The 21,289-nt window shown below is 37.6% G+C and overlaps 1 protein-coding gene and 1 long non-coding RNA gene across 3 annotated transcripts in view; one reads left to right on the forward strand and one right to left on the reverse strand.

The window, feature by feature from the left end:
- LOC137656094 (uncharacterized) overlaps window positions 1-21,289 on the forward strand; it is a 94,962-nt gene that overhangs the window by 47,111 nt on the left and 26,562 nt on the right. The window lies entirely within an intron of this gene.
- vito (nucleolar protein viriato) overlaps window positions 1,926-21,289 on the reverse strand; it is a 22,215-nt gene continuing 2,851 nt past the window's right edge. The window contains exons 2-5 of the mRNA XM_068390269.1: window positions 12,541-12,668; window positions 9,332-9,437; window positions 3,217-3,369; window positions 1,926-2,341 (exon numbers count right to left, since the gene is read on the reverse strand). Of these exons, the coding sequence (XP_068246370.1) occupies window positions 2,051-2,341; window positions 3,217-3,369; window positions 9,332-9,437; window positions 12,541-12,662 (672 nt within the window). The 5' untranslated portion in view covers window positions 12,663-12,668 and the 3' untranslated portion in view covers window positions 1,926-2,050. The remainder of the gene's footprint in view (window positions 2,342-3,216; window positions 3,370-9,331; window positions 9,438-12,540; window positions 12,669-21,289) is intronic.

Genomic DNA, 21,289 nt, shown 5'->3' on the forward strand with positions numbered 1-21,289 from the left:
TTTCATATTTTTTGATAATTTTTTGAGAAAATTCAGGCATTTTCCAAGAGAATGAGACCAACCTGACCTCTCTATGACAAAAATTAAGGCTGTTAGAGCAATTTGAATAAAATATACTGCCAAATGTGCTGGGGAAAAAATAACCCCTTGGGGGTTAAGGGTTGGAAATTTCCAAATACCCCGGGGGTAAAAGGGTTAAAGGCCCAAAGTTTGTATAGTTAGAAAAATACAATTAAAAAAATTTGTGATATTGCATTCAAACTACTGTACTGTAGTTTGAAAATGAGGGAGATATAAATGTCAGTGAAATTTTTTCTTAAAGCTATTTGTAGCCCTATAGAATATCCAGAGCAGTGCTCCAGAACATGATTCACCCTTAACATACCATGGGGTACCGCTTCCTTTCAGGGAACATTGGTTTATTAATAATGAAATCTCATACCTATTGAAATGGGGTGATTACTGAGGCTGAACTCGTAATCTATTTTACAATGAGAATATTTTTTATTATAAACTTGTAAGGGGAGAGACTATCTCTTCAGTTTTCTGCTTGTTTGCCAGGGACAAAAATCTTTTAGTATTTTTTATTAAAACATGAAATACACAAAACTTATTTGTAGATTCCAGCAACTTTTCTCCATTCTAAGATGTGCATGAAATATCCAAAAGCTTGCACTGCATCTCTCAGTTCTGAAGTAACTATAGACATGATGTGGGTAATTTTGGTTACATATTATACTGTGCAAATCTATCACTGATATTGAGTTGTGGTGCATATTAATGCATGGTAATGCATCCATAACCATCTTTGAAGTACGGTTTGTGACAACTACTAGGTACATTCAAGGTTTAGAGAATACTGTATCTCCCTAGCATTCTAAGGGTAAATAGTCATTACATAACTTTATTATTCTTTCTCTGGTCAACAGTGACTTGACAGTTCTTTATTGTGGTGGCCTATTGAAAGCATATCTGCCTGGCGCTCGCCGGACTGGGGTTAGAGTTCCGCTCGAACTCCATCTTTTCTTTAGTGTCTAAGTGAGCTAAGGATGGGGGATTTAAGGGAGCCTATACATCTACCTCATCAGGAGCCATTGGCTGGCACTCCCTAGTCCTAGCTTGGGTGGAGAGGGGGCTTGGCTGCTGATCATGTGTATATATATGTTCAGTCTCTATGGCATTGCTCTGCTTGCTAGGGCATTGTCACTCCCTTGCCTTTGCCATTCATGAGCAGCCTTTCAACCTTTCGACTGTGAAGTGTCAGTCTGCACTACAAGAGATTTGAAAGAATTCTTGTACTTTTCTGCTCTCTTATATGGTTCAAGTTAATAGGTTGTAATGCCTTTTGATTTCTTCTGGTATAAATTTCCTACTTGACTTGCATATCTTCCCAACACTGGGGAAATGTGTAGTAGTAGCAGTCAAGCTTTCTCAAACTGCAATTAAAGATCGCCCTCGAAACCTAATGGTATGTTTACACTACTGAGAAGAAACACATTTTGGATATGTGCTAAACTTATGCAAAGATTTCTATTAAGACTATATTGATGGGAAGAAAAATTAAAAATGCCTGATATTTAGAAGACTAAAGCTATTCAAAACATAATAATTGACACAAGAATGACACAAAAGATTTTAAATATTTGTGGAAGGGACAAATAACAGCTTTGACAAAAAAAAAAAAAAAAAATGGAAGAGCAAAATTTATAAATGTAAACAAAGCTGTCATAAATTTTTAGTATGTGAAACAATCGTTGATTTTTATACAGTAACTTAAAGCTAAACCACTCCTTTAGGTATATGAAACATTATTGCCTAAATTAACTCTAGGGTGAATATCCAAATAAACATTCATATCTAACTTCTGCTAATTGGAAATTCAAGCAAGCTCTACTTTTGTTAAGGTCTTAAATAAAATACATTTAGCAAAAACATACTATATAATATGGACCTTTCAAACACAAAGTTTAATGCCGTTCTTTATTTCCTCAAAATAAATGACAGTCGTAAAACTAATCCAGATACTGTACTGTAAAGTATACTAACTGCATCAATATTGATAATCTTTTGATTTTTTTTTTTTGTTATTCTTCTTCAATACTTTCTTCCTTGTTTTTTCGTTATTCAGTCGTCTGTGGGTCTTTCTCTGCGCCATCGCGTGTCTCTTTTCCCTGCGTTGCATCAGCTTGCTGGCTTTCATGGCTCGGGCCGCACCCTGCCGAACCGAGCGTTTCAAGTCTTTATGACTCATGATGCCAAGTTCCTCCAGTTTATCCTTTGTGTACACTGGGATGTCATCATCACTTTCATTGTTAGGTGAATCATTATCTTCTTTTTCAATCTGTGAGATAATATGCTACAGAATGACAGATAATTTGTTAACGATTAATTATAAATAATTCAACCTCAAATTTTCATGATTTTGAAAGATCAAGGATTAACTGTACTAATACTTTGTAGAGCTATGATTAAAATCTTTATCAAATAAGAAATATAAACTATGTAGAATATTACAAATGATCAATGAGAGAAGACAGAGGTCAGAGAACTCTTTTTAACATTTATTTTTAGAAAGAGAAAAGTTAAAGTGAAAAAGTCTGCTATATACTATAAACTATATACAGTACGTGTACTAAATCTTGACATTTACAAGACAAAATAAAACCGAGCCTGTAAGGCTTGACGAACAGTCAAGGTAAATTACTTATGATAACAATTTCACTTATTAAAGAAACTTAGAAAATCATCTAAGATTTAAAAAATAAAAACTCTTAAGCCCCAAACACTGTAAACCATCATATGGTAAAACAAATAACTTTGATCTTGAACGACAAAGACAATCTTTGCATCTGTTGATGTCTTTGGAAGGGGACGTATTTCTTTCAGCTTTTAAATTTAAATAAAATTTGTAATTCATGAAAGATGAAGTGTAAAACACCCTTTTCATTATAATACTACCAGGCTTAAAAAGTGAAGCATTGTAAATTTATACTGTATAAAGTCAGTTCTAAACGAAATAAAAAATACATACTAAACATTCATATCATAAGAGTATATAAATTTTTTCTTTCTTGGAAAGTTTTTCTTAAAACTACTGTACTTACTTTACTGGGAGGAGTGTAGAGAGGATAGGTCCCCTTTTTTTCATTTTTTTTTTATGTCTGCTACCCCCTAAAATTGGGGGAAGGTCCTTGGTATATAGATAGATAGACTTACTTGATTTAAAATAGGCTGATCCTTGGATGCAAAATCTAGCTCTGTGAATTCCACTGTTGCAGAGCCACACGATGTGACAACTTTTTTTGTAGATCCAACTTCCATGTCTTCTGGGAGGATTGGATCTGTCATCTTTTTCATCATCTTCCTTCTCTGTAAATTTTTTATACAAATATAAACAATATATTTTGAGTACAGGTATTTAAGAATAATATTTCTGCACTCGCATAAACAGAAGTTTGTAATATATTTATTTTTTTTAATAGAATTATGGAATATTTTATAACAGAAAATGTTAAAAGTTGTAATAAGTGAACCTCTACTGAAATATGTGGCTGTAGTACAGATTAAAACATCAATAAAGAATAAATTCAACAATACATAGCCATAATCAAACTATATATTACACAACAACAAACAAATGCATCCGTTTCTAGTTCACTGCAGGACAAAGGCTTCGGATACATCAATTCATGTCTGGGTCTTGGCCAGTTTTCATAACAATGCTGGCCTGTGCAAATTGGTGATGGTGGGAGATTTTCATTTGATCATTCGCAGGAAACCAACCTAGTAGGGGTGGCCCTGACTAGTACAGCTTTGCTGAACATAGCTATACACAAAATCTTTAATCACATTAAGGTATTCCCACTCTGAAAGTGATACAGTACAAAGTATATATTATACAGTACATTGTATGCATAACTGTCTAGGTGTCTTTTGATCTTGTCCAAGGCCTTAGTTGGTGTCTATCTGTCTGATTTTTTTTTTTTTATAACAGGCTATATTGCAGTACTAAGATTCTACAAACAAACAAAAACAGGCTATATTACAGTACTAAGATTCTACAAACAAACAAACAAAAACAGGCTATATTACAGTACTAAGATTCTACAAACAAACAAACAAAAACAGGCTATATTGCAGTACTAAGATTCTACAAACAAACAAACAAAAACAGGCTATATTACAGTACTAAGATTCTACAAACAAACAAACAAAAACAGGCTATATTACAGTACTAAGATTCTACAAACAAACAAACAAAAACAGGCTATATTACAGTACTAAGATTCTACAAACAAACAAAAACAGGCTATATTACAGTACTAAGATTCTACAAACAAACAAAAACAGGCTATATTGCAGTACTAAGATTCTACAAACAAACAAAAACAGGCTATATTACAGTACTAAGATTCTACAAACAAACAAACAAAAACAGGCTATATTACAGTACTAAGATTCTACAAACAAACAAACAAAAACAGGCTATATTGCAGTACTAAGATTCTACAAACAAACAAAAACAGGCTATATTACAGTACTAAGATTCTACAAACAAACAAACAAAAACAGGCTATATTACAGTACTAAGATTCTACAAACAAACAAACAAAAACAGGCTATATTGCAGTACTAAGATTCTACAAACAAACAAAAACAGGCTATATTACAGTACTAAGATTCTACAAACAAACAAAAACAGGCTATATTACAGTACTAAGATTCTACAAACAAACAAACAAAAACAGGCTATATTACAGTACTAAGATTCTATAAACAAACAAACAAAAACAGGCTATATTGCAGTACTAAGATTCTACAAACAAACAAAAACAGGCTATATTACAGTACTAAGATTCTACAAACAACCAAACAAAAACAGGCTATATTACAGTACTAAGATTCTACAAACAACCAAACAAAAACAGGCTATATTACAGTACTAAGATTCTACAAACAAACAAAAACAGGCTATATTACAGTACTAAGATTCTACAAACAAACAAAAACAGGCTATATTACAGTACTAAGATTCTACAAACAACCAAACAAAAACAGGCTATATTACAGTACTAAGATTCTACAAACAAACAAACAAAAACAGGCTATATTACAGTACTAAGATTCTACAAACAAACAAAAACAGGCTATATTACAGTACTAAGATTCTACAAACAAACAAACAAAAACAGGCTATATTACAGTACTAAGATTCTACAAACAAACAAACAAAAACAGGCTATATTACAGTACTAAGATTCTACAAACAAACAAACAAAAACAGGCTATATTGCAGTACTAAGATTCTACAAACAACCAAACAAAAACAGGCTATATTACAGTACTAAGATTCTACAAACAACCAAACAAAAACAGGCTATATTACAGTACTAAGATTCTACAAACAACCAAACAAAAACAGGCTATATTACAGTACTAAGATTCTACAAACAAACAAACAAAAACAGGCTATATTACAGTACTAAGATTCTACAAACAAACAAAAACAGGCTATATTACAGTACTAAGATTCTACAAACAAACAAAAACAGGCTATATTACAGTACTAAGATTCTACAAACAAACAAACAAAAACAGGCTATATTACAGTACTAAGATTCTACAAACAAACAAACAAAAACAGGCTATATTACAGTACTAAGATTCTACAAACAAACAAACAAAAACAGGCTATATTACAGTACTAAGATTCTACAAACAAACAAACAAAAACAGGCTATATTACAGTACTAAGATTCTACAAACAAACAAACAAAAACAGGCTATATTGCAGTACTAAGATTCTACAAACAAACAAAAACAGGCTATATTACAGTACTAAGATTCTACAAACAACCAAACAAAAACAGGCTATATTACAGTACTAAGATTCTACAAACAACCAAACAAAAACAGGCTATATTACAGTACTAAGATTCTACAAACAAACAAAAACAGGCTATATTACAGTACTAAGATTCTACAAACAAACAAAAACAGGCTATATTACAGTACTAAGATTCTACAAACAACCAAACAAAAACAGGCTATATTACAGTACTAAGATTCTACAAACAAACAAACAAAAACAGGCTATATTACAGTACTAAGATTCTACAAACAAAAACAGGCTATATTACAGTACTAAGATTCTACAAACAACCAAACAAAAACAGGCTATATTACAGTACTAAGATTCTACAAACAAACAAACAAAAACAGGCTATATTACAGTACTAAGATTCTACAAACAAACAAACAAAAACAGGCTATATTACAGTACTAAGATTCTACAAACAAACAAACAAAAACAGGCTATATTACAGTACTAAGATTCTACAAACAAACAAAAACATGCTATATTACAGTACTAAGATTCTACAAACAAACAAACAAAAACAGGCTATATTACAGTACTAAGATTCTACAAACAAAAACAGGCTATATTACAGTACTAAGATTCTACAAACAACCAAACAAAAACAGGCTATATTACAGTACTAAGATTCTACAAACAACCAAACAAAAACAGGCTATATTACAGTACTAAGATTCTACAAACAACCAAACAAAAACAGGCTATATTACAGTACTAAGATTCTACAAACAAACAAACAAAAACTGGCTATATTACAGTACTAAGATTCTACAAACAAACAAACAAAAACAGGCTATATTACAGTACTAAGATTCTACAAACAAACAAACAAAAACAGGCTATATTACAGTACTAAGATTCTACAAACAAACAAAAACAGGCTATATTACAGTACTAAGATTCTACAAACAACCAAACAAAAACAGGCTATATTACAGTACTAAGATTCTACAAACAACCAAACAAAAACAGGCTATATTACAGTACTAAGATTCTACAAACAACCAAACAAAAACAGGCTATATTACAGTACTAAGATTCTACAAACAAACAAACAAAAACAGGCTATATTACAGTACTAAGATTCTACAAACAAAAACAGGCTATATTACAGTACTAAGATTCTACAAACAACCAAACAAAAACAGGCTATATTACAGTACTAAGATTCTACAAACAAACAAACAAAAACAGGCTATATTACAGTACTAAGATTCTACAAACAAACAAACAAAAACAGGCTATATTACAGTACTAAGATTCTACAAACAAACAAAAACAGGCTATATTACAGTACTAAGATTCTACAAACAAACAAACAAAAACAGGCTATATTACAGTACTAAGATTCTACAAACAAACAAACAAAAACAGGCTATATTGCAGTACTAAGATTCTACAAACAAACAAACAAAAACAGGCTATATTACAGTACTAAGATTCTACAAACAAACAAACAAAAACAGGCTATATTACAGTACTAAGATTCTACAAACAAACAAAAACAGGCTATATTACAGTACTAAGATTCTACAAACAAACAAACAAAAACAGGCTATATTACAGTACTAAGATTCTACAAACAAACAAACAAAAACAGGCTATATTACAGTACTAAGATTCTACAAACAAACAAACAAAAACAGGCTATATTACAGTACTAAGATTCTACAAACAAAAACAGGCTATATTACAGTACTAAGATTCTACAAACAAAAACAGGCTATATTACAGTACTAAGATTCTACAAACAAACAAAAACATGCTATATTACAGTACTAAGATTCTACAAACAAACAAACAAAAACAGGCTATATTACAGTACTAAGATTCTACAAACAAAAACAGGCTATATTACAGTACTAAGATTCTACAAACAACCAAACAAAAACAGGCTATATTACAGTACTAAGATTCTACAAACAACCAAACAAAAACAGGCTATATTACAGTACTAAGATTCTACAAACAAACAAACAAAAACAGGCTATATTACAGTACTAAGATTCTACAAACAAACAAACAAAAACTGGCTATATTACAGTACTAAGATTCTACAAACAAACAAACAAAAACAGGCTATATTACAGTACTAAGATTCTACAAACAAACAAACAAAAACAGGCTATATTACAGTACTAAGATTCTACAAACAAACAAAAACAGGCTATATTACAGTACTAAGATTCTACAAACAACCAAACAAAAACAGGCTATATTACAGTACTAAGATTCTACAAACAACCAAACAAAAACAGGCTATATTACAGTACTAAGATTCTACAAACAACCAAACAAAAACAGGCTATATTACAGTACTAAGATTCTACAAACAACCAAACAAAAACAGGCTATATTACAGTACTAAGATTCTACAAACAAACAAACAAAAACAGGCTATATTACAGTACTAAGATTCTACAAACAACCAAACAAAAACAGGCTATATTACAGTACTAAGATTCTACAAACAAACAAACAAAAACAGGCTATATTACAGTACTAAGATTCTACAAACAACCAAACAAAAACAGGCTATATTACAGTACTAAGATTCTACAAACAAACAAACAAAAACAGGCTATATTACAGTACTAAGATTCTACAAACAACCAAACAAAAACAGGCTATATTACAGTACTAAGATTCTACAAACAAACAAAAACAGGCTATATTACAGTACTAAGATTCTACAAACAACCAAACAAAAACAGGCTATATTACAGTACTAAGATTCTATAAACAACCAAACAAAAACAGGCTATATTACAGTACTAAGATTCTACAAACAACCAAACAAAAACAGGCTATATTACAGTACTAAGATTCTACAAACAAACAAACAAAAACAGGCTATATTACAGTACTAAGATTCTACAAACAAAAACAGGCTATATTACAGTACTAAGATTCTACAAACAAAAACAGGCTATATTACAGTACTAAGATTCTACAAACAAACAAAAACAGGCTATATTACAGTACTAAGATTCTACAAACAAACAAACAAAAACAGGCTATATTACAGTACTAAGATTCTACAAACAAAAACAGGCTATATTACAGTACTAAGATTCTACAAACAACCAAACAAAAACAGGCTATATTACAAAGATTCTACAAACAAACAAAAACATTAAAATTGTACAAGTAATACAGTATAAATTTAATCCAAATCTTTATGTAAGATGTGTTTCAGTTAGTAAATCTTCTGTAACCAGTTAAGAGCTATTATAGAATAGTATGTTAGGAAAAAAAAAAGCAAGCCATTACCATAACATCACATATTTCTTGCCAAAGGTTACAGATCTAAGTAATGCAACTGCCGGATTTTCCCCATTCCCACCTCGGAACTAAAGTACTCAAGTTCCATAAATCTAATTAGATACCAATACAATGAAAATAAACTGGGGTTATGAAATAAAAAGTAGTAAAGTACAGTACATTACTTACATCTTTTCTAATCTGATTCAGTTCATTTTTCAGATCTAACTGAATCTTCTCGAAGGCCTTTTTTCTTCGTTCGTCTTTTCGCTTTTGAAATCCCTTCAAGTAATTTCTGCAAGAATAGAAAGTCAATAAACCAGTATCACCGAGCAACCATAAACAAGACAGTTTCTACAGTACTGTACAGTATTATATTATAAAGTATAGTACAGTACTTGGATTAATAAAAACACAAGTTCGTCATTCTAGAAGATTTTAATGAAATTTAAAAGGATTTTAAATATAATGCAATTCAAAAGCATATCGGTAGAGTTCCAAACCATGTACGTGTACTGTAATTAATTATTCTCTAGCCTATTTTTGTGGTTGCAAAATCCTGTAGGACTCATGGAAATATACCCATATGTCAGTTGTGCATCTCTGATGAATATCAATACATAAAAACACTTCCCCATTGCATGGCACGGCAGTTGGGATGCCATAATGAGAATTGAAAAAAGTTTAAGATGTGTTTTGGAGATCCTTCCTGTTCCTTTAATTAAGTGGACTGTAACAGGAGCTGTTTCTAATTCATTGCTGCCAAGTCCAGCCTTCTGGTGACGTTCTTTCCAAAATCTTGCGGGAAGGGATTCCTACCATCTGCTGTGACTAGATCCTTAGGTCTGGTGCAGGAATTAAATTGGCAATGTCCTTCAAAGACATATCCTGCCTTCCCTTAACGACACTTGCCAGAAATTGAGGTATCGTCAAAAGAACCGGATCAGAAGGACTTCCCAAAGAAGCCTCCAATCATTAGGCATTGATTATTTCTGCTGATTCAATGGCCTTGTCTGAAGGACTAATCCTCATCAAATCAAATGACCCTCTGAATCTGGGAACAATAGTGAACTCTGCCGAAAGGAAGGCACAACATCTCTAGCTAGGACCTTGATTTTCTAAGGTGGCTCTCTTGCTTGCAGCAAACAGAAGATGAAAAAATTGAATGGAAACTATGAGCTTGTTGGAATCCTGATCTCCCCTCCACTGCATGATGTCTACTCGGCATTCTCCTGTAACATTGGCCATGGAAAGGTCAAATTGAAAAAATGCTCCTCCTATGTGACATCTGACCTTGGTTTTGCTGCTGGTATCACCTTCCTAGTGTACTGGATTTCATAAGTAATGATGATGAACATTCAATTCAGTGTTTATGGAGCCACAGGGACATCTGAAGAACCAGTTTTGTTGCGGCCAGCCATCAGATTCTTTTTCAAAACATCACTATCTTGAAACCGTCGGGAGTGTCAAAAGTACATCTTAATCCTAAGGAATGATAGCACGATCTCTTAACTAGTTGTGCTAGGTGTACAGCATATTAGAGCCTGAGACTTCTCTTGCAAATGAAGGTGACAACACATGCACTGGATTCTTCAAAGCTAGATTAGCTGGCAATTGAGTGGCAGTTCATTATAGTCTGCTACTTCTGTAGGGATTCTTGAGGGCAGAAGTCACAGCAGTGTTGATTTTACTGCATTCCCTGCTATAAAAACAATGCAATCCACTCAAGAAGGAAGAAAAAAATAGTTACAAAAGGTTCTTTCCCCCAAAAAAAATTCCCTACAAAGGGATGACTAAAATCCTCCAGCTGGCAATAATGAAAATCTCCAAAACCTGAGGATCATTGAATCTTTATACTAGCCAAAATAAGGATGTGAAATGGAAAGAAAAACTGGAAGCTGCTAATCAAGAATATGAACCAGCTTCTAAAAGTTCACTAGCCAAATGAATTAAGTAGTTAACTACATGGAACTATGGGTTTCTGTTGGCACATGTAGAGTCATCCATCAGCTGCTGTATTGCTTTTGTTAATTGAAATATGAGAATGACTGGGACTTTGCAGGTCATAAAATTGGGTCATATTTATGATAAATTTACCTTTTCAAATGGCAAACACAGAATAGTCTTCATTACTTTATCTTTTCATGTTGTTTTTAAAAGGATGTTTTTATTGCAACCTGAAGCATGGCACTTGCACAATTTTTAACTTTTGATTAAAACATGCAGGAGAAAACCTGACCACTATAAGATGGCAATACTGCAGAATAAATACAAAATGCTTCTGTTTAGCACAATTGATTATAAACAAAAAATATCTAGTACTATTGTAAAAATGCTAACCTTTGCGTATTACTGGTATGCATTGATACACATTATACATATTGGTTCTTATGTTCTGATAATGTTTGTTCATTTTATGTAATATAACAGTAGAATAAATAATTTATAATTGACTTAAATATAACAGCCGGGATCAGTCTCTTCTATAAATCTTTCTCAAGTCTTAGGATGAGAAATATAACGTTCAACTCCCCCAAATGGCTGAGTAAAGATTTTTAAGACAATTTTGAAGTTTCATAATAATCAGTCAAAAGAAAATAATGGTAATAGCAATGATAAAGCAATAGAACATGCAAAGTAGAAATATCCAGAAATGTCAAACAGCTTATGCATAGTCCCAATGGAGATAATGAAGGCCAAGTACCACTAACAATCCATCTGTATTTTCAAAGGCACAAATATTTCAAGTTCACTCATGAATGGCAGAGGCAAGGGACAGTGACAATGCCCTTGAGAGCATATATGCATATGATCAGCGCCCATGCTACCTCTCCACCCAAGCTAGGACCAGGCAGAGCCAAGCAATGGCTGTTGATGACTCAGCAGGTAGACCTATAGGTTCCCCAACCCCCAATCTTAGCTTATAAGGATGGTGAGGTTGCAGACATCAGAAGAAACTATTGAATTTGAGCGGAACTCAAACCCCAGTCCAGCAGATCCTGAGGCAAGGATGTTCCTAATTCGCTACCACAACCTTTGCTTCACCATTAACCCTTCTACCCCCAATGGACGTACTAGTACGTTTCACAAAACTCATCCCCTAACCCCCGTGGACGTACCGGTACGTTATTGCAAAAGGCTGCTATTTTCATTTGTTTTTACATATTTTTTATTACTTTATGAGAAACTTCAGGCATTTTCCAAAATAATGAGACCAATCTGACCTCTCTATGACGAAAATTAAGGCTGTCAGCGCAATCTAAAAAAAAAAAAAATTGCAAAACGTGCTTGAAAAAAATGCCTGGAGGTTAAGGGTTGGAAAGTTCCAAATAGCATTGGGGGTAAAAGGGTTAAGATTACAAATAATATTAATTCAGTACTAACACGAAAACACTTACTTGCGGTCTGTAGCATCAAACTTGATAACAAGCTTACTCTTTCGATTCTGAACCTTTATCTTATTGGGTTTCGCCCCCTGATTGGGCCCTTTTCGAAATTTTGACTTTCCCTTTGGGTGCATGGTGATCTGCGAAGAAATCAAAATAACGTGAAGGTAGAATAACATAAATTAAAGCTACACAAGACAACAGAAAGGATTGAAATTGACTGTGTTCGACTAAATGCATTGCGCCCAGATAATGCATTCAACTTGTTTAAACCACTAGAGCAAAACCCTTTACTGTATACCCAACTTGGTTTCTAATTCATGGTGGAAGAAAATGTAATTTTTGTTGTTTTGTTTACTCTGAAAAAGGTTACACAGGTTATTAGCATGACAGACTTGTAGTTAATTGACTGATCTACTTTTACCTCATACTACAGTATGTACTGTATACTGTATTGTATACTTTACTGTATTAAAACCTGTTATTTTATAAAGAGAACTTACTTAGTGAAGGGTACTTTACTTGCTTTAGTGTTGGTCCAGTATGTGGCCTACTCCTTTGATTTTTGTATAGTATGTGGCCTAACAGATATGAATGTGTCCTACAATACTAGAATATCCTTATCTACATATTTATGATATTCACCCACATGGCTTACACACGTAGCACAACTTTTATAGTATGCCAGAACAGAGGAGCAAAGAGATAATGTTACATTGCAAGCAAAACAAGCCATGGAGGAGCAAAAGCCAATGGAACTAGTTACAAATTGGATCATTAGAATAACTCTAAAATTCTTCATTGTTACCAGTTATAAGTGTATTCCTATGAGGTCATAATAATGCAGTTGGTTATTGAATAGGAGGCACTCGGTAATCATATTTTAGGGTAAGCCACCTACCCTACTATACCATTGACAAAATATTGTAGGCCACGTTCAGAAGGTAAGCTGCATACCTTGCTGGCACCTGTACCCTTACAAGCACACTAAAAAATAAACAAACTATAACTCTACTGTACTACTTGATAAAAAGAGTGATCATCATCAAGTAATTTTAAGTGATACAAACAGTGATCATCATCAAGCAATTTATTTGTAAGTATCATAGAATATCAAGGAAAATGATAAGATTTCGGCCAAAATCACCAGATCTCATCAGTTTGCTAAAACTATTTTCTGTAATATGTTATTTTTATTAATAAAATAAATTTTTGAATATACTTACCCGATAATCATGTAGCTGTCAACTCCGTTGCCCGACAGAATTCTATGGAGGGATACGCCAGCTATCACAATACTAGAAGGGGGTGTATTTACCAGCGCCACCTGTGGCCAGGTACTCAAGTACTTCTTGTTGACACCTCCTCAATTATTCCTCGGTCCACTGGTTCTCTATGGGGAGGAAGGGAGGGTCGATTAAATCATGATTATCGGGTAAGTATATTCAAAAATTTATTTTATTAATAAAAATAACATTTTTCAATATTAAACTTACCCGATAATCATGTAGCTGATTCACACCCAGGGGGGTGGGTGAAAACCAGTGTACAAGATTAAAGGATAGCTAAGTATCCCATATTTCATATAATCAGTTATCCACAATAACAATGAAATAATAAGTACCTGGTAAGGAAGTCGACTTGAACCGTTACTCTGCCTTTAATAAGATCGTCTTCCTTACTGAGCGCAGCGTTCCTCTTGGGAGGCTGAATCAACTCAAAGGTGCTAAAGTATACAGGGCTGCAACCCATACTAAAGGACCTCATCACAACCTTTAACCTTGGCGCTTCTCAAGAAAGAATTGACCACCCGCCAAATCAACAAGGATGTGGAAGGCTTCTTAGCCGACCGTACAACCCATAAAAAGTATTCAAGAGAAAGGTTAAAAAGTTATGGGATTATGGGAATGTAGTGGCTGAGCCCTCGCCTACTACTGCATTCGTTGCTACGAATGGACCCAGGGTGTAGCAGTACTCGTAAAGAGACTGGACATCTTTGAGATAGAATGATGCGAACACTGACTTGTTTCTCCAATAGGTTGCATCCATAACACTCTGCAGAGAACGGTTCTGTTTGAAGGCCACTGAAGTAGCCACAGCTCTCACTTCATGTGTCCTTACCTTCAGCAAAGCAAGGTCTTCTTCCTTCAGATGAGAATTTGCTTCTCTAATCAGAAGCCTGATGTAGTAAGAAACTGAGTTCTTAGACATTGGTAGAGAAGGCTTCTTGATAGCACACCATAAGGCTTCTGATTGTCCTTGTAATGGTTTTGACCTTCTTAGATAGTACTTAAGAGCTCTAACTGGGCAAAGTACTCTCTCCAGTTCGTTCCCCACCATGTTGGACAGGCTTGGGATCTCGAACGACTTAGGCCAAGGACGGGAAGGAAGCTCGTTTTTAGCCAAAAAACCGAGCTGCAAGGAACATGTAGCCGTTTCAGATGTGAAACCTATGTTCCTGCTGAAGGCGTGGATCTCACTTACTCTTTTACCTGTTGCTAAGCACACGAGGAAAAGAGTTTTTAATGTGAGGTCCTTAAAAGAGGCTGATTGGAGCGGTTCAAATCCTGATGACATTAGGAACCTTAGGACCACGTCTAGATTCCAGCCTGGAGTGGACAACCGACGTTCCTTTGAGGTCTCAAAAGACCTAAGGAGGTCCTGTAGATCTTTGTTGGAGGAAAGATCCAAGCCTCTGTGGCGGAAAACCGCTGCCAACAAACTTCTGTAACCCTTGATCGTAGGAGCTGATAGGGATCTTACGTTCCTTAGATGTAACAGGAAGTCAGCAATCTGGGTTACAGTGGTACTGGTTGAGGAAAACTGCATTGGCCTTGCACCAGCTTCGGAAGACTTCCCATTAAGACTGATAGACTCTGAGAGTGGATGTCGTCCTTGCTCTGGCAATCGCTCTGGCTGCCTCCTTCGAAAAGCCTCTAGCTCTTGAGAGTCTTTCGATAGTCTGAAGGCAGTCAGACGAAGAGCGTGGAGGTTGGGTGTACCTTCTTTACGTGAGGTTGACGCAGAAGGTCCACTCTAGGAGGAAGAGTCCTGGGAACGTCGACCAGCCATTGCAGTACCTCAGTGAACCATTCTCTCGCGGGCCAGAGGGGAGCAACCAACGTCAGCCGTGTCCCTTTGTGAGAGGCGAACTTCTGAAGTACCCTGTTGACAATCTTGAACGGCGGGAATGCATACAGGTTGAGATGGGACCAATCCAGCAGAAAGGCATCCACGCGAACTGCTGCTGGGTCTGGAATCGGAGAACAATACAAGAGGAGCCTCTTGGTCATCGAGGTAGCGAATAGATCTATGGTTGGCTGACCCCACAGGGCCCAAAGTCTGCTGCAAACATTCTTGAGAAGGGTCCACTCTGTGGGGAAGACCTGACCCTTCCGGCTGAGGCGATCTGCCATGACATTCATATCGCCCTGAATGAGCCTCGTTACCAGCGTGAGCTTTCGATCTTTTGACCAAAAGAGGAGGTCCCTTGCGATCTCGAACAACTTCCTCGAATGAGTCCCTCCCTGCTTGGAGATGTAAGCCAAGGCTGTGGTGTAGTCGGAGTTCACCTCCACCACCTTGTTAAGCTGGAGGGACTTGAAGTTTATCAAGGCCAAATGAACTGCCAACAACTCCTTGCAATAGATGTGAAGTGTCCTTTGCTCCTGATTCCATGTTCCCGAGCATTCCTGTCCGTCCAGTGTCGCACCCCAGCCCGTGTCCGATGCGTCCGAGAAGAGACGGTGGTCGGAGGTCTGAACAGCCAATGGTAGACCTTCCTTGAGAAGAATGCTGTTCTTCCACCACGTTAGAGTAGACCTCATCTCTTCGGAAACAGGAACTGAGCCCGTCTCTAGCGTCATGTCCTTTATCCAGTGAGCAGCTAGATGATACTGAAGGGGGCGGAGGTGGAGTCTCCCTAACTCGATGAACAGGGCCAGCGATGAAAGTGTCCCTGTTAGACTCATCCACTGCCTGACTAAGCATCGGTTCCTTCTCAGCATGCTCTGGATGCATTCTAGGGCTTGGAAGATCCTTGGGGCCGACGGACAAGTCCGAAAAGCTCGACTCTGAAGATCCATACCCAAGGAGACAATGGTCTGGGATGGAACGAGCTGAGACTCCTCAAAATTGACCAGGAGGCCCAGTTCCTTGGTCAGATCCATAGTCCAATTGAAAATCTCCAGACAGCGACGACTTGAGGGAGCTCTTAAAAGCCAGTCGTCTGACGGAGCCGGACACAAGATCATGATACTGCTGCACAGTCTGTAAACTGTCAATCATGGGCAAGCGAGGAAGTACAGTGACAACCCGAATCTGTCTAGACTGTCTGGGTCGTACAGACAACTCCTTAACGGGTTGCTGAGGTTGCCGCACTGCGTCACAACAAGTCCCTTCTGTTGGTTGTTGAACGTCTTCCCCGTGACACATTGACTCCGTAAACAAAAAATCCTCTAACAAGGACTAAGCTTGGACTGCATGTCATGCAACACAGCTCAAGGTCTATGGGAGCAGGTGTGGTAACAGACGGGATTAGCGGCTGAAGTGTAACCATTACCTTCCCTGTAAGCATGTTATGCTTAAATAAAAGTCCATAAGAGGTTATGCAGCTAAAGGCTCCCTCCAAATGACAGAGTCCTCAAGGGAATATCAGAAGGAGGGAGAAAAGAACTTTCTCATCTACAGGGACCTTATCCTAGAAAAGCTAAGTTCTCTGAGTGAGGGTTCACTGGTGCAAAGCAGCAGACTAGAAGGCAACGTTATGAAACTGCTTGACAGTCTAGTGAGTTGGCAACAACCCAAGATGTGTTGAGAAGCATGCGGTAAGGTATGCAGAGCATGATGTATGCAGAGTATGCTGTATGCAGAGCATGCTGTATGTAGAGCATGTTGTATGCAGAGCATGCTGAATGCAGAGCATGCTGTATGCAGAGCATGTTGTATGCAGAGCATGCTGAATGCAGAGCATGCTGAATGCTGAGAATGTAGTAAGCAGAGCCTGCTGTAAGCAGAGCCTGCTGAAAGGAAAGCAGAGCGTGTGCATGGCGTTTAACATTTCTCAGAAATTCCATGACCAGTGCTAGAGTGCTTTATGCATGCTTGCATGGGGTTTAAACCATGGTATGCTGAACAGCAGAGTCAGAACGAGCTGGAACAACAATAGTGTGGTTTCCTCTTCAAGACTCCGATGAGGGAACACCTGAGGCTCAGTCTGCAAAGGCTGAATAAAAGACAAGCAGAAGGAAGGCGCATGGGTGGAGGAGGCTGACTCCTAGCATGAGTGGTTGAACCCAAGGGTAGCGCTTGCTGAGCGGTTGGCGGAAGCGGAGTAGCAAGTTCCAGTTCCTGTGGTGTGAGCGGAGCGCGATGAGGAAGAGGCTGCGCAGAACAAGGTAAATGTCTCGCAAGCTGAGGCTCCTGAGGCGCAAGGCTAAGGTGTTGTGGTGCTTGCCTTATGGAGGGTTGAGCTCGCTGCAGCAAGAGCTGAGGAAACTGACTCATGGACGGGAGAGGTTGTTGTACCTCAACCGAGTGTTGCATCACTGGTGGAGCAGCAAGTGGAGGCGGAGGAAGAGAGGTATAATCCTCCTGATCCCAATGTAAAGGTTGCCTTAAGAAAGGCGGAGGCTGAACACCACAGGGAACAGCAAACTCAGCACGTGTCTCAACATCGTACGCCTGGCAGGTGGAACTGCTGGCAGGTGGTACTGCGATCAGGCGGAGCGAGTGTAGGTGGAGGGAGTGTAGGCGGAGGCGGAGGAGCAACACTCTCAGCCCGACACTCACGCATCAAGTCCGAAAGCTGTGCTTGCATGGACTGTAGTAGAGTCCACAACATCGTACGCCTGGCAGATGGTACTGTGATCAGGCGGAGCGAGTGTAGGAGGAGGGAGTGTAGGCGGAGGCGGAGGAGCAACACTCTCAGCCCGACACTCACTCATCAAGTCCGAAAGCTGTGCTTGCATGGACTGTAGTAGAGTCCACAACATCGTACGCCTGGCAGATGGTACTGTGATCAGGCGGAGCGAGTGTAGGAGGAGGGAGTGTAGGCGGAGGCGGAGGAGCAACACTCTCAGCCCGACACTCACTCATCAAGTCCGAAAGCTGTGCTTGCATGGACTGTAGTAGAGTTCACAACATCGTACGCCTGGCAGGAGGTACTGTGATCAGGCGGAGCGATCATAGGCGGGGGGGAGTGTAGGCGGAGGCGGAGGCGCAACACTCTCAGCCCGACACTCACGCATCAAGACCGAAAGTTGTGACTGTATGGACTGCAGTAGAGTTAACTTGGGGTCGGCAGACACTAAGTTCTGCTGAGGTAAAGCCTTAACAGCAGAGATCTGTTGTGGCAGAACCTTACTCCTCTTAGGCGGAGTGTAATCAACTGATGACTGAGGAGAGTCAGAGCTAACCCAATGACTGCATTCGGGTTGTGAACTTTAACTTCGTACGTCTGGCATAGGTCTGGACTTAACGTTTAAGAAGTCTTGAGACCTGAGACCAGCGTTACTCTGCCTTTATTTTCTCCCCTAATCTCTTCTGCAGACGAGCAAAATAAGGGCTCAATCGTCTGCGGGTGGGAGTGACGGTCTCGGTAAGACACGCCCACAACCACCGAGAATACTTCTGTGCGCCGATCAAGGCCTGCTGAACCCTTATGCCCTTCGACATTGCTTCTCCCCTGGGCTTGGGAGCTTGCAAGAGGTCCCGGACTGGGAGGACGACTGGCGCGCACAAAAGTACCCTCACGCACTAATCACTTATCACTTTGATTTCTGTTTGCACTTATTTCACTGAACTCGAAACTTTAAGTGGTTTGTACCTGAAATACGCAATTCTATCCTTTCTCAAAGTTAGTAATTGCGAAAACAGAATTACAATGTAACAGAAAAATCTAATGAAAGATAATTCAGTGGTTGGAAAGAGACTAAACACTAGATCACTCTAGAAACGTTTAGTTTCTTCCCCTAAAGAGACTAGGGAGAAGAGCAAAAAACGATAACGACGTTACTCGTACGCCTGGCAGGCTTGAATGAAACGTTTATCCTCTTTCTCCCTCCGTCTCTATCTCTCTCTCTCTCTCTCTTGACTTAGAACCTGAGAGAAGAGCCCAATCATATATATCGTTAAAACATATTATTGTTAAAGGAAAAAAACTGAAAAGTTCCTTTATTAGGATCAAAACCATTAAGTTAAGAAAGAATGAACAAAACGCTAGACACGGTTACTCTTACTGCAACGTGAAACCGTGAACATTCTTTCTCTATCGTAACGATAGAGTGCAAGTTGAACGTTCTGAACGTCAACAACTGCAGAGACAAAACAAAACGTTAGTTCAACTTTGAAAACAGTACGAGACTGTCAAAGAAAATCTTTCAAACTCTGTGGCGGAAATAGCATAATATGTTAACAGGTAAAACCGAAATGACGGGCTCAAAGTTTATTAACTTCGGTAAAAGACCGCCTACTATTAGGAAGGTCGGATATAAACAAATATAAAAATTAATTTTAATGAGTTTATAATAAAAGGAAGTTAATCGAAGAGGCCTATAAGAGGCGGAGAGATATAAAATAAATCTATAACTTTTGTTAAGCAAAATTAAGAAAGAGAGTCTATACTCTCTTAGACACCAACACTTCCGTCTAAGGGAAGGGTCGGCCATTGAAAGGTGAACGAGAGTTCATACTCTCTCGTCACCATAATTAATCAAATTAATTCCAAAAGCTAACTAAGCTAATATAGAAGTTTCCAGTAAAGCGACAGCCGAAATCAAAGAGAAATACTTCACCAAAGTCGTGAAAATACTCCAAGAACATAAGCGTATCCCAGAACGTCTTGCCGGAAGCACGACAGAGGAATAATTGAGGAGGTGTCAACAAGAAGTACTTGAGTACCTGGCCACAGGTGGCGCTGGTAAATACACCCCCTTCTAGTATTGTGATAGCTGGCGTATCCCTCCATAGAATTCTGTCGGGCAACGGAGTTGACAGCTACATGATTATCGGGTAAGTTTAATATTGAAAATTAATCTACCACATCTTGTGATTCATAGCGCAAAAATTTTCACACATGCTTATACCAACCATATACCTGTAGCAAATGTATTAGCACGTAAAACATTTTAAACTTGGAATACTGTCCCAAGAAGTACGGTTTATAAAACACTGGTGCTACAAAGATAATAATTGAAGTGATAATACACAGTATTAAACATTCTCCTGCATCCACACCAATTGAATCCCTTCAAATTACCTAGAAATAAGTGTAAGGTACTGAAGTCTATTTGAGATATTGTATCTGATACATATAGGTCTTATTGTACAGTACCTGTACTTGAATTTGGTACCCTAGAATGCTTCATATTAGGCTCTACAAAATTATTATTTCATACTTTACACGTTTAATGTTTTACCTAGCCTACATCTAGTATACATTTTTCTTTACAAAAGAACACAAATGTTGCAATTAACCGTTTCCAGTTTTCTTTATACAGAATCATCATCTTAGGAATATTTACAGGTACTGTTTAGGGTATTACAGTGAACCCTCGTTTATCGCGGTAGATAGGTTCCAGACCCGGGCGCGATAGGTGAAAATCCGCGAAGTAGTGACACCATATTTACCTATTTATTCAACATGTATATTCAGACTTTTAAAACCTTCCTTTGTACGTAATACTGTTAACAAACTACCCTTTAATGTACAGAACACTTATTGCATGTACTACAGTACCCTAAACTAAAACAGGCACAAATA

The sequence above is a fragment of the Palaemon carinicauda genome, chromosome 17 (assembly GCF_036898095.1).
Source record: "Palaemon carinicauda isolate YSFRI2023 chromosome 17, ASM3689809v2, whole genome shotgun sequence".
Classification (NCBI taxonomy): Eukaryota; Metazoa; Arthropoda; class Malacostraca; order Decapoda; family Palaemonidae; genus Palaemon; species Palaemon carinicauda.